At 46.5% G+C, this 13,641-nt stretch overlaps 2 protein-coding genes across 4 annotated transcripts; both read right to left on the reverse strand.

The window, feature by feature from the left end:
• Window positions 1-204: 204 nt before the first annotated feature.
• On the reverse strand, window positions 205-7,723 carry LOC117837483 (uncharacterized). Of its 3 annotated transcripts, XR_004636366.2 has the most exons (14): window positions 7,271-7,723; window positions 7,028-7,177; window positions 6,530-6,660; window positions 5,949-6,063; window positions 5,557-5,849; window positions 5,083-5,207; window positions 4,704-4,747; window positions 4,404-4,535; window positions 3,892-3,969; window positions 3,318-3,400; window positions 2,891-3,013; window positions 2,366-2,426; window positions 1,268-1,555; window positions 205-1,192 (listed from the first exon to the last, which is right to left on the reverse strand). XR_004636366.2 is itself a non-coding variant. In XM_034717126.2 (13 exons), exons 1-13 carry the CDS (start codon window positions 7,565-7,567, stop codon window positions 1,400-1,402), a joined length of 1,788 nt encoding a protein of 595 aa, XP_034573017.1. In that variant the 5' UTR covers window positions 7,568-7,723; the 3' UTR covers window positions 205-1,399. The 3 variants fall into 3 exon arrangements, 2 of the variants coding, with proteins under 2 accessions (XP_034573017.1, XP_034573029.1); XM_034717126.2 differs by having other exon boundaries at window positions 205-1,555; XM_034717138.2 differs by lacking the exons at window positions 205-1,192; window positions 1,268-1,555 and adding an exon at window positions 1,927-2,274 and having other exon boundaries at window positions 7,271-7,722.
• Window positions 7,724-7,982: 259 nt separating this feature from the next.
• On the reverse strand, window positions 7,983-10,205 carry LOC117837499 (GDSL esterase/lipase At1g71250). Its single transcript, XM_034717148.2, has 3 exons — window positions 9,708-10,205; window positions 9,460-9,590; window positions 7,983-8,933 (listed from the first exon to the last, which is right to left on the reverse strand). The coding sequence occupies exons 1-3, from the start codon at window positions 9,997-9,999 to the stop codon at window positions 8,199-8,201; spliced, it is 1,158 nt and encodes a 385-aa protein (XP_034573039.1). The 5' UTR covers window positions 10,000-10,205; the 3' UTR covers window positions 7,983-8,198.
• Between the last annotated feature and the right edge of the window lie 3,436 nt (window positions 10,206-13,641).

Genomic DNA, 13,641 nt, shown 5'->3' on the forward strand with positions numbered 1-13,641 from the left:
AAACACGACTTAAAGTGCTGATTTATATAGTAACACGTCTTAGAAAACTAATAAAGCTGTAACATCACAAAAGTACTTCTCGGGATAAGTCTCATTTAGGGCAGTCTCAACCCTCAACCTCACCTGGCTTTCGTAGGATTAAATAGAATGCCATGTCCGAAAAAATCTGAGGTGGCAGTAGATTTAACGAGGCGAGAGAGGAAAAACACTCGAAACCGTTTCTCATGTCGACTCGAGAACCGACGCACGAGGAAACAGTGTTTTCCGCTTCAGCTTATTCAGCCGGCTTATCAGTCACCAAACAATATTTTACTCTCACAACAAATCAGCCGTTTCAACTTTTCAGCCGGCTTATAAGCTGAAGATGAAGCGTATTCAGCCGGCTTATCAGCCACCAAATAGTATTTTCCTCTCACAACAAATCAGCCGTTTCAGTTTTTCAACCGGTTTATAAGCTGAAGCGAACAGGCTATTCGACGTTTCTTCCGGGTACAACAAATCAGCCGTTTCAGCTTTTCAGCCGACTTATAAGCTGAAGCGAACAGTTCGACGTTTCTTCCGGGCACTTTTTGTCGAACCCATCATCTGGACGGCGGAGACCATGGCGGCCTTGACCTTCATCACCGCCACGCCCATGGCCTCACATGGCTGCCCACGCCATCACCGACGCAGCTGGGGTGGGTAGGCGGCCGCAGGTCCTCAAGCTCGCCGCGGCCGCTAGGACCTCATCCCCGACCTCCCCCGCGCCGCCCCTCAAGCTCTCCAGATACGGAGCTTGCCGTCAAACTCATCGTGTCCTCGAGACCGCGCCCGCTCCGCCCTCGAGCTCGTCGGGCCGCACCTGCGCTGTGCCGCCCAGCCGCAGCCTGGCACCGCACGGCGCGTGCCGCCCTGATCCGTCCTCACCAACCACACCAGATGAGCTGCTGTCGTGTTTGGCCATGGGAGGGATGGATGGCGCTGCTATTTGCTTCATGGGAGGGAGCATGAATGAATGAGACACAAGAAAGGTAGCGCCACAGCTACCGGGATTGGAATAAAAAATCAGACGAAAGGGGATGATCTGGTTTGCTTGTGGACAGAAATCAAGCTGGAGTGGAGAAGAGGAACGAGATCTGTTCTTGCTTGCTCTATGGGGAGAAAAAGAGGGAGCCACCACGGCATCGCCACGCACGAAGCTCGCCGCCATGTGCTACGCATGAGATGAGAAAAAGAGGATTAGTGGATTACAGAGAAAAGAGAGGCGCAGACAGAGATATGCGGGCACCCGTCGCCGCCTTATGCACTGCCGTCAAGTTGCGCGCCGCGCCGCTGCTGAGCCGCGGGATGTCGGCGCCCGCGTTCCTCGGGCCCGTCGCCGCCCGGCCGCGCGATGCCTCGCCACCGGCACCCGCGTGCCTCAGCGCCGCTGCTGCCGGCCGCTTGCGCCCCGCGGCCGCCCTCGCCAGTATGAAGCCCCTGCTGAACTCCGGCTGGGATCTGAGAGGGAGCGGAGTGGGAGTAGGAGAGACGGCCGGCCACCAGTATGAAGCTCCTGCCAATCTCCGGCCAGCATCTGAGCGGAGAGCCGGAGAAGAACGGGAGTAGGAGAGAGAATGATTAAAAATTTATTGTGGATCCACGTGAGGAAACTGTGCGTTGGGACGGTAGTTTCCAAACACAGTGTTTCTGTGACAGGGCAGTATAGAAACTGCTCGTGGACTCTACGGGTTGGGACCGCTCTTGTATACCCAATCTAATTATAGTAGAAATAAAGATATAATGAGCAATAACAAAAAAAAAAAACCAAAACCAAGACACTTTGTCTGCGTTGCTAGCGTCTCCTGCACCATCAGTTTCTACTAAATATTCATGTTAAAAGATGGTTTTGGCGCTTGGCACGATATTCCAGCGTGTTGATAATCTATGTACATCAGTTTAGGAAAATAATGCAAAAAACAACTACCCGTTACTAGAACGAACTCTCCAAAGTTTCAGGTGCGCTGATGCAAGAAATTTGGATACACATTTCCAAATATTAGCATCTGTCGCAAGAAAAACCTGTTTAGCAGAACCTACATACATTTTCATTTCAACTACAATTGGTACTATGTATTGTATGGGATTGTAAAGAAAGTAGAATCCTCATGCTAACTTAAGGGCAGGGGACCTGGATGTCCATCTCGTTCTATCAGGCAAGGACTTTCGTCTCTGTTCAGCACATGAAACATATTCGGCAATTGGAGGAAGACTTGGCTCCCCCTTCTCATCTTTTGGAACTTGCCCCCTAATTAACTATATAAAACATACAAAATGACTAGGTAGAACACTAATTGTAGAAGGCAGCAAAAGAAAAAAAATGGAATCTGCAGACCAATTTACATACCTTTGACGCCCAGTGTCTTTCAGCTTGCTGGCAAGCATCCCTGATATCTCTTCCTGACATCCTGCATTCAGTTCAGAACTAGTCACAAATGAACGGCTGCACTAGGGGCAATTTTCTCAAATTATTATTAACATTTGAGTAGCTGTCTGAACTCAGAAAGTGTTCCTTTGAATTAACCTAGTAGACAATAATGTCTGAACTCAGCATATCCCATTTCGTTCCACTGTGTTTCAATCAGATCATTCATAGAAACACATAACTTCACTGGCTTAGTTAAACAAGTCTGCAGAAACTTCATAACCAGATGTACTATTACGCTTGGAATTCCATACTGGCCAAGCACAAGCCAGAAATAGCTGGAAACTATTACCGAGTTTTCTGGACATATTCTAATATGGGTAGAGAAGAATCTGTAATACTATAATCGACCATCAAGATTTATAAGCATCCATCCAATTATCTTGCATAGGCTTGAAAATGTAACATAAACATGTAAAATCCTATGCTAAAAATTATAGTACTTACCCTTCAGTGGCCAACGAAAATTGAACCAATTCAGATTTACTTAAGTGCTTGGCATACTGGGCAGCTATTTCCATACGAGTTTGCTGATCCGGTAAGCCAAAACAGATGATTGAATCAAAACGGCTGCAAATGTCCACCAGACAAAGAGAGAAGTTAGAGGAAAACTTTACTAAAATAATATGTATGAGCAATATGATTGCAATGGTCAGAAAACATCCAAATTTCAGAAATGCCATAAGGTTATGCAGCTTAGTTCAGTGTTGAACTATTGGTTCATTAGTAGCATAGATGCCGATATGTCTGCCTCTTAGGAAATAGGCAAAAAACAGGAGGGGGACAACAGAGCTTTTGCAAGAGAACAAGAATTGCCAAAACTATTTGGGACTGCTTGGAACAAAAGAAAGGACACACCAATAGAGAACTACACCTGATGAGAGCTGGATCAAGGTCCTCCTTTCTATTTGTTGCTGCAATAACCACCACCCGTCTATCTTGCTCAAATCCATCAATCTTCACAAAACAAACATTTTAATATGATAGATGTACTCTATGGAACTAATAACAATAGGCATTATGGAAAGAGACCATGTGCACAACAACAATAAGCTGATGGTGGAAGACCATATTCAGTTGTATGTTAGGAAACTGCAGGGTATCAAATTAAACACACCAGCACACCACGAATCAGCAAGGAACAGTGACATTACCATCCAGTAATAGGTGATAGTCATACACGGTTGCTTGAATGGCTTCTGATGTGCCACAATGGACAAGTTTTTGGCCAAAAAATGACAATGGCTTTGCAGGTGGGTGTCAATAGACAAAAGTGATTTTGTACAGGTAACTGACAAAGTCTGTAATTTTATGGGAATTCTTCTTGACCAACACAAGAATAATTTTCTTTTTGGTTTCTTCTTGATCACGCAAAAAGTCCATATCAGGAGGTAGTAATAAGCAATCAGTTTATGTTCCCCTAAATGGAAAAGAAATAAGGACCCTACCTGTCGCAGAATTACCGACAAGATTCTTCGTGTAGCTTCATGCATTTCGCTGTCTCGAGCCATAGCAAAAGAATCCACCTACAAGGATATCCAAATTATGAAAAGAGGTAAGTTGAAACTTCAGAATTTTTTACAACAGTAATAATCAACAAAAAGAAACAAAGCAGGCTAAACAGGCCTCTCAGTTCTTCTAACCTACAAGATTGTCATCATCGCATATGGTATATTTAAGTTAAAACATAAGGGCGCTTTTAACTTATGTTAGTTCTCAACAGGCTGTTATGGATAGCAATGATTGTTATGAAGGTGCAACTAACTATGCTTCAATTCATATGGAAAGAAGGCAAAGATCATGCAAAAGCCAGAAGTACAAGGGAAAAAACAGATAGTTCTTCTATCGAAAGAAAAATACAAGATAAAACACACGCGCGCTAATCTTAGCATGTTAAGAAAGAGAGTTCAAGCTTGAGTATCCTTAAATACTTGTACGCTACAATGACTAAGACACATACCTCATCTAGGAATATAATACCTCCATCAGGAAGATCGTTTGCAAGTGAAAAAACAGATCCCAACAGGCGCTCACTTTCACCATAATATTTTGACATAACAACTTCAAGTGGCACATATAGTAGTGGAACTCCCTAGCAAAAGAGACGAGCAAGCAACAAATTAATTCCACTAAAGATATTTGGCAACAACTATAAATTTGCAGGAAAAAATCAAATGTTAACTGAATAAAATATAAGACATATTTCAGAAGTACTTATGCAAACATTACTTTGGGACAATCCCAAATATATACTACTTACTGCTTGTTTGGCAATAACCCGAGCCGAAGATGTCTTGCCCGTCCCTAAAATGATGATCGGTAACTGGTAAGTGTAGGAACACAGCAGCCCAATGGCACAAGCAGTCATGCTAGGAGCTCTTATGGTTTCTTCTTATAAAAAAACAAAATTTCTAAGTAGGAAAAAAACAAAATGCGGGTTTTCCAGCATCAGGTTTTGCCTGCAAGGAGCTCTTATGGTTTCTTCTTATAAAAAATCAGCATAACAAAATTCTAAGTTTTTTTTTTGGCAAAATAAGTGCAATGAAGTTCTCTTCAACCACAGCTCTCAGCGTAAAAAAGGAGAACTGCAAGAACTTGTTTCTAGGCATAGCAAATCAAAGTGAGATCCAGCAACTCACCAGGTGGCCCTTCAAATAAAACAGCTCGAGGACGATTTGTCTCAAATTTGCAGCGTGTACCACGAGCGATGTCATCATACACTTCAGGACTCTGTAAAGCCAATAGTATGGTATCCTCTATTTCCCTGTAAATGGAAGAAGAAACATGTTGAAGCTTAAAGACCACGTTTTTGCAATGGAAGTACACAATCATTTATCTAGAGGCTAATAGCAAGCCCCAACTGGCTGCCCAAAGTACAACAACAGCAACAAAACTTTGCGGTTTCATCTCCAAAGTCAGCAACTAAAATAGACACATATGCACAATTTAACTGGATATTTTTTAAACTTTCCTGTTCTAAAAAATATGTTCATTTTTTTCCTACAAACCACAGCTGATTTTGATCATTGGGAATTTGTAAGTTACTCTGACGTTCATGGTACATTAAGCAGCTGGTAAAGAAAAAGAAGGAACAGCAAACTGGTTGCACATACCTTTTCTGAGGTTCATACCCTGCAAGGTTCTCCCAGATTACAGTGCCATCCATTGGAACACTAGATGTTTCATCAAATCCATAGACTCTTACTCCCATAGCCTCTAAATCAGAAACAACTTTCTCCATAGAGGGTACATGCTTAGATCTCTGACCGTTTCCTTTTCTCGGTGTGTTTTTATTACCCTTCCCTGATGACCCCTTAACATCTTTTTCGCCAGCTACTTTTAGAGCACTGATCAAAGCTTCAAGTTCTTTCAAACTAAAACTCCCATGCTTGATGAATTCAATTTCCTGAAAAATCAATCAGATATGATATTAATTATGATATAATGAGAAAGGGGTAGGATAAAAATCCTTTCCAAAGTTTTCAATGAAGGGTCGAAAACTAACAGAATAATCCGATCCGATAAGTGGCTCAAATATCAAAACACAGAGACCATCTTCATTGAGATCTCCAGTGCTAGTCTTCTTGGGAGGGTTCAATGTGATTTGACGTGCAGCTGGACTGGAAAAGAAGCACTTGATTAAAACACATTCTATTGGTGTATATATGCAAGACTCGGCAAGTCCTGTATCTATTAGAGACACTTATAATGCAATCCTCACAACTGGCAATGAGTTTGCAATCCCACTAGCATGGCCAAACACTATTGAGGGGGAAAGGGAATGCAGGAATTAGGAATTTGATGGATGGAGGAATTCATCAACAAAGAAGTATAGAATCATTTAATAGAACCCTTTTCAGTCGTCAATTAACAATATGCCCGCATAAGCAGAAGGAAATCACTGCCTAGATATGTGCTTTATCAGAAGCAGAAAACCAATATAAATAGAGCATGTATGTCCACAAAGCAGTGAAGGAAGATTAAGTTTGAAACTGTTCTGTTTGGATTTGTGCTTGCAATGAATAGCAAAAGGTAATAGCATAATACATTTCTGATGAAATAGAAACACACAGTTTATTAGCTAACCTGTCCCAAGCACGCACTAGCACCTCCGAGCCACCACCATGTTGTTCTGCCTCAAGTCCGATATGGGTTACAAGATCAACAATGAGGTGTGATATATTGCAAGTAGATGGCATGTTGAATTTAACAACCACCTGCTCCGAAAACAAACCAAATCAGAAAATTTTAGCCATGGTACTGATAGATTGCATACCATGTCTACAAACAATCTACTGATGTGCTCTAATAGCAACCATGCATAATTTCAAAAGCTTCCTACTTCACAGTTGCACTGACATGCATACTTAACTCAAACAAGCACACCTATTTCCACATTTACCAATAACGCCATATCCTCCTAAATGTCTTCTTTCTACCATAAGGGGTTCCGGCAAATAACTAATTATGATATTCACTGATAATGCAGATAATTTACTCAATTTCACGAAAATGGGAACAAAATTAGAAGATTTTTTCAATGCTGGCAACCATATGGCTGGACAAATTGGGGGAGGGAACAACCTTTTGGCCCTTCATTGCAACATCAAACTGAGGGTACGACCCGCGCTGCATCCCACGGCTCTGGACGAGCTCCATTATCCTCTTTTTCTCCTTGCGAGCTAAATCCTCCCCCTCGGTGGGATCAGCACTCACAGCCGGGCCGACCGGGCCCTGTAAACACAAGCGAAGTTCAAGCCAATGCCAACCTCATTCCCAGAGTAAAACGAAAAGTTCGAAAAAAAAGGAGAAGCCAAGTATCACAACCTGCTCATTGCCGTCGGCATAGGCCACCTGAAGCGACGCGAGCGCGGCGGCCGCGCCGACAGCGAGATAGGCGGCAGCGGAGGACGATGCCGAAGCCCCGCGCGCCGAAGCGAGCGACGTGGCATTGAGAAACCCTAGGCGGCGTGATCCTGTCGCAACGGACGGCGAGGAGGCGGCGGGAGGCTTCTGGAGAGGAAGGGGAGGCGTGGTGGATGAGGAGGCCGAAGCCGCCGATTCAGTGTGCAGCTGCCGCAGGAGGCGGAGCAGCGGGAGGCGGCGGCGGAGGAGCATGGCCATGCCGGGCTCGCCGCCGGGGCAGGGTCACGTGGTGCTGGGCTCCAAGCCTCCAACACCGTGGGACGTGGATGCCTCGATTCGGGAAGGAAGCTGCTGGAGTGTTCGTCGTTTCGCAGTTGGGCTTTGCCTTGCCCCCGCCCCACGAAAGAACAAAGCGTCAACATGCTGAAATACGTCTTCATGTGACGCTTACGTGTATCTCCGTACACGTTACGCGCTAGGTATTCTAGGCCGTGTCGAAAGGTTTTTAGGCCGGACCGAAATGATTTTAGGCCGAGGACAGGCTGGCTACGCAGCGCACAGCAGGACCACCTGGGTCGTATTCTTTCAATGGGCCTGTTGAAATAAATAGAGCTGAACGCGATTACGTTTATTCACGAGCACCCTCCCTCCCTCCAAAAAAAACACCTCTCCAAACATTCCAACCTGCCTGTTTATTCACGAGCGTGTATGGCGAGAAATTTTGCCTCGCTGACCTCAAATGCGTGTATGCTGCTCCCTCTACATTACATTTTTTAATTCGTAATCTCTACTGGATTTTCTGTAAAGAATCAAAAGCTCTCTAGTATTTGGTAGGCTGCTAGCTATTGGAACACCGGTGGAAAGCTCAAGATTCTTGCGTTCGAGAGCATCAAGAAGACACCAGCTGCTTGAAGTTGATGGGCGCGGCGAACCCCATCTGCGGCGGCGCGGAGAAGATGGCCACGGCGCCCTTCCTGGACGTGGCCTGCGTGCCGTGCACCCCGTCCCAGAACAGGTACCTGTTGCGGTCGGAGCAGTAGGTGGCGTTGGGCGTGCAACCGGTCTGCGCGTTGAGCCGCCCGCCGCCGCAGCACGCGCTGGCCACCTCCCGGAACCCGGCGGCGGCCGGGTGCGCCGTGAAGTGGGACACCACGTTGTACGAGCTGCCGACGGAGTACCGCGCCCCCGGCAGCGCCCCGGAGGCGGTGAGGTTGGACAGCAGCGCCCTGAGCGCGTCGTTGAAGCCCCTGGCGAGCGCGTTGGCGCCGTCGACGCACCGGGACGCGCCGTCGGGGGAGGTGACGCGCACCGACGGGACGCACCCGAGGGGCGGCACGTCGACGATCCCGAACCGGCGCGCGCCGAGGCCGTGGAGCGCCCGCAGGTGCCGCGTGTAGTTGGACAGCAGGTCCGCGTAGAAGGACGGCGCCTCGCTCGCGGACCGGTTCTGCTGCAGGAACGCGAACATGTCGTTGCCGCCGTCGCTGATGAGGAAGAGGGACTTGGACAGGAGCTCGTCGACGGACGGCGATGAGCCCTGGCTGCCGCCGCCGCTGCTCGCCGCCATCTTGGACTTGGTGTCTGCGAAGTACTCGATTTGCTTTGTCAACGTGATCGTGTTCCCCTGGTCCATCGACATACGTGTGCAATGACAGTTAGAACACGGATCGAGATGAGTATGGTGACCAAATTGTCGAAATCTGTGGTGAAGCTAGAACGAATTGAAAGGATGTGCTTGCCTTGGGGTGTACAGAATTGAGTTTTGGAGGATGTATGGTGAAAATTTGAACCTAATCACTAATTTTTTATTTTTTGGGGTGCTGAGCAACTCCAGCAATAGTCCTTAAATCAAAGTTACTAAAGGTCAAATAGGGTCAAAAAAATACTTCCAACTCCAGCAATAGCTCCTATGGATAGAGAGCTTCCTAGAGACCTCCAGGAATGGAGGGTGGAGGGGGGAATTTGGAGGTCTCTCCAAAATAAAGATAAATAGAAAACCTGCTGGAGTGCATTTTTTTTTACTTGGCGCTCTAAATTTGGGATAGAGAGCTGTTTAGAAGGTGTGCTGGAGTTGTTCACCTTGCCCCTTGACTAACTTTTTTTTTTTCTAATAAAGACGTTCTGGCACAGATCAAATTTGGTGTACTTACAGTGGTGTCGAGGATGCCTGATCCCCCGGACGCGTAGTTGGCGCCGCGGAGGCCTCTCAAGATCTGACGGCTCGTTCGTGGCGTCAGCGACAGGTACGCCGGCGGGCTCCTCTTGAAACCTAACAGTTTCGCTGCATTTCCATTTGCATATATATATATATTTGTCAGTTTCATGCATGGTTACAGGGGAAAAAAATTGGCATCGGACACTTGAATGATCTGAGCTGATGAAACATGGATTCACTGACCGACGAAATCGGCGACGTTGTAGCCGTTGCTGAACCGTCCGGTGGGCCTGGAATGCGGGAAGTCGATGCCGTAGGGGAGCTGCAGCGCGGAGTTCCCCGGCAGGTACTGGTTGTTCCCCACGTCCACCGTCGAGTCGCCGAAAACGTACACCGCCGGCACCAGGTGCACCTCCTCTCCCCTGGCCGCGGCCGCGGCCATCGCCGGCGAGGGAAGCAGGCTGATGACGCAGGCAAGAAGCACCGCTAGCACCATGTTCAGAGACTTATAACTGACAATGCTCACCCTAATCATGGCGCCTGCAGCTAAACGAGCATCTAGCTCCTAATTATATGTATCTTGCTGCGAGCAGTTGAATTGCAGTACAAGGTAGTTGGTGAGCTGCCGGGAATATGTTCTTGGAATGGCCGTGGGGCAATCTACCCTGTGGCTGCTGGAGCCGAAGGCCATGCTCCCAGCTTTTTTATATAGAGAATAAGTAACACTGCCCACGCATAGGCGCATATGCTGCTATGCATCCGTTATGGGCCTGCATATGCCGTGACCAACAAGCGATCAATCCGTTGAACAAAAGCTAGCATCCAGAACCGTGCATGATCTGATCTTCTCTCTTTTGCATCAACTACTCTGCTATGAAATTCTGACCCTGCCGAGAGATGATCTCACAAACTTCTTTTTTTTAAAAAAAAATGGATCGATCATCGATGGGTGGATTTGAAAGCCACTTGGCCTCGTTGTTCCTTGTCAACCTCTCCCACTGCGGCCTAAGTGGCAAGAGACAGATGTCGACCCATGCATGATAAACACGACCATGACCGTTTGTCCCTGGTCCAAATTAAGAGGAATCTCAGTAGACCTGCAGAAAAATGCACGTATATGCCCGATCGATGCAACAGTAAAATGTCTCTTTCTCAGTTTCTCTATGTGAAATCGCACTAGCAAACATGGATCGATCATGCTCTGTGAAATCGGACGATAGCTACCTAACATATCGATGCATGACAGTACGTACTTTGAGTATTTCGCTATGCAGAATGAGCCTTTATGCAGACTAAGAATGAGAATGAGCCTTTATGCAGATGATGCTACTATTTTTGTGAATCCAATTAGGCAGAAAATTGATGTAGTCAGTGCAATATTTGAAGCCTTTGGTCGAGTATCTGATCTGAAAATGAACCTGACCAAGAGTGCTGTGTACCCTATCAGCTGTGAAGCTTTGGATGTGCAGCAAGTAATGCAAAGTTTCCCATGCCAAATCAAAACTTTTCCATGCACATATTTGGGTCTGCCATTAAGCATCAGGAAGCTAACAAAAGTACAGGTTCAACCACTGATTGATAAAATGGCAGGGAAGTTGCAAAATTGGAAAGGGAGCTTGCTTGACAAAGCTGGACATCTTACTCTTGTCAGATCAGTTATGTCATCCATACCTATCTATTTTGTGACAGTTTTCAAACTAAAGAAGTGGGCACTAAAGAAGATTGATAAAATCAGAAGAGCCTTTCTATGGACAGGCTCAAATCAAGCAAATGGAGGCCATTGCCTTGTCGAGTGGCAAAAAATAACACTGCCAAAAAATCTTAGAGGATTGGGAATCCTGGAAATGGGAGCTTTTAGTAGGACACTCAGACTCCAATGGTTGTGGTTCCAATGGACTGAACCTGAGAGACCTTGGGTGGGATCAGATACCTTATGTGATGAAGTAGATAAATAATTGTTCAAAGCAAGCACGTCTGTGACTGTGGGCAATGGAAACAGGACCTTGTTTTGGCATTGTTCATGGGTAAATGGAAGAGCACCAAGAGACATTGCTCCAAGACACTACCACTTGGCATGTAGGAAAAATAGAACACTGAGGGAAGAGATCACTGATCATAATTGGACCAGAGGCCTATGAAGGATGTAATCTGAAGAAGAGCTCACAGAGTTCATACTTTTATGGGAGACAGTACAGGAGGTACACTTAACTACTTTTATGGGAGACAGTACAGGAGGTACACTTAACTAATGAAGAGGACCAGATTACATGGAGATAGACTGCTATTGGCCACTACACAGCCAAATCTACCTATGAAGCACAATTCAAAGGAACCTATAGTTCTTTTGATGGAGCCATAATCTGGAAGGCACACATTGAATCAAAGCACAAGTTCTTTACATGGCTACTCATACAAAGTAAGCTCTTGACAGCAGATAACATGTTGCTTAGACATTGGCCGTGTAACACTACATGCCCATTGTGTGATCAAGAGACAGAAACAGCATTACACTTATGCTTACTATGTAGCTACTCAAAGGAAGTATGGTTCCTGGTGGTCAATTGGATCGGGTCAGATTCCCATTCCAGAAAATGAAGAGCAAGACATGGAAGCGTGGTGAACAAGGACATTGCAGCAGACAAATGCAAAGAAGAGAAGATCTAAGGCGGCCTTCCTCACTATCATGGCATGGAACATTTGGAACGAGAGAAACAGAAGAATTTTCCAAGGACAGAAACTTCTACCAACACAAGTTTTTCACCGAATTCAGGAGGAAGTTGGGCTGCGACAGAGAGCCTGTGGATACCCGGAATTGGGTAGTGTATCTTAGTTTATTTCCATGTTTAAGAGTCGAGTTTTATCCATATCTGTAATATTGAACTTTACGTACTCTTACACTTTCTTTCCACTTAAATGAATGAGCAGTGCTCCTGCTTCTTAAAAAAAGGAAGTATTTCGCTATGCATCGTGGCTATCGATGACCTGTCCATTTCCTCACTACAAGTCTACTCAAACTAATGATTGATCAGAAAAATACTTGTTGGACCGGCGTGCGAGGACACGAGGATGAACCGGTCATTGTTCAACGGTTGTATATGTTGTATCTAACTGCCCTGTTATTCATAAATAATGGCACGTCTCCCTTGACTTTGATAATCTCACTAGTATTTCTGATCCGGTCAGAACTACGGATACAAATGATCCCGCATGGTCTTTAACTAATGCTTCCAAGAAACTCACCTAATCTCATACTCTTTCGAAGTAGCCATTGAAATACGTTTTTCTTTCAAGACAAGCCACCGTGTATAGCACCATGCCCTACCCCTAGCTCAATATGTAACTTCTGAACTGCTCAATGCTCCATAGTCCATGTACTTGTGTGCAGTGCGACTGTGATGAGGATCGTTCTCGATCATGGAGCACTGGAGTGCTCGGCACTCCAACCCAGTATGAGAAAGCAACAAGTGGGACGAGGAAAAGGGTCGCGTACTCGCGTCCTATAACAAGATAACAGATGGAACGCAATCAAAGCAAATGATAGAAGCGCTATTGGCGTAGGACTGGGGGAGTCGAGGCAACCCAACGCAAGAGGGCAGAACGACCTCCTGGTTGCCTTTCCCGTTGAGTGGCCGAGTGGGCGTAGCGTGAGTTGTTGCTCCTCGCCTTTTTCCCGACGGATTCAATCGGCAGATCATGATGGGCCATTGAGTTAGTTGGCGATGTGGCGCTTCAATCCCGGGCAAAAGTTGGCCGGCCGGGCCGCCGCGGTAGCAGCACCTGGCCAGCACTGCCGGCCTCGCACTTTGTGGTTTTGTGCTGCTGCGCATGCGCGTTACCGTCTTCTCTTTGTCAGTCAGTCTCCCTTCATGCTCCAGCCTTCGACAATGTTCCCAGCCGCGTGCGCAACTGGGATCTGCCACGTCTTAGAAGGAAGACGCGTCTTCCTGCAGGTTTGCCTGCAAGTCGTTGTTCATCTTCTCAGATGCGCTCGACTCGCCGGAGTTCGGGGAGGAGGGCTGCCGAGGGTTTCGGTGGCCACTGGTCTAGAAGCTAAGAGGTCGGGGGAAGCAGGTCAGCTCGGCGGAGGTGGTAGGTTAAGGGGTGGCGCGGTGAGGCGGCGCGACACCGCCGGCCGCCGATGTCGGGAAGACAACTGATAGGCTAGGATCGGATGGGG

Source organism: Setaria viridis, chromosome 1 (genome assembly GCF_005286985.2).
Source record: "Setaria viridis chromosome 1, Setaria_viridis_v4.0, whole genome shotgun sequence".
Lineage (NCBI taxonomy): Eukaryota > Viridiplantae > Streptophyta > Magnoliopsida > Poales > Poaceae > Setaria > Setaria viridis.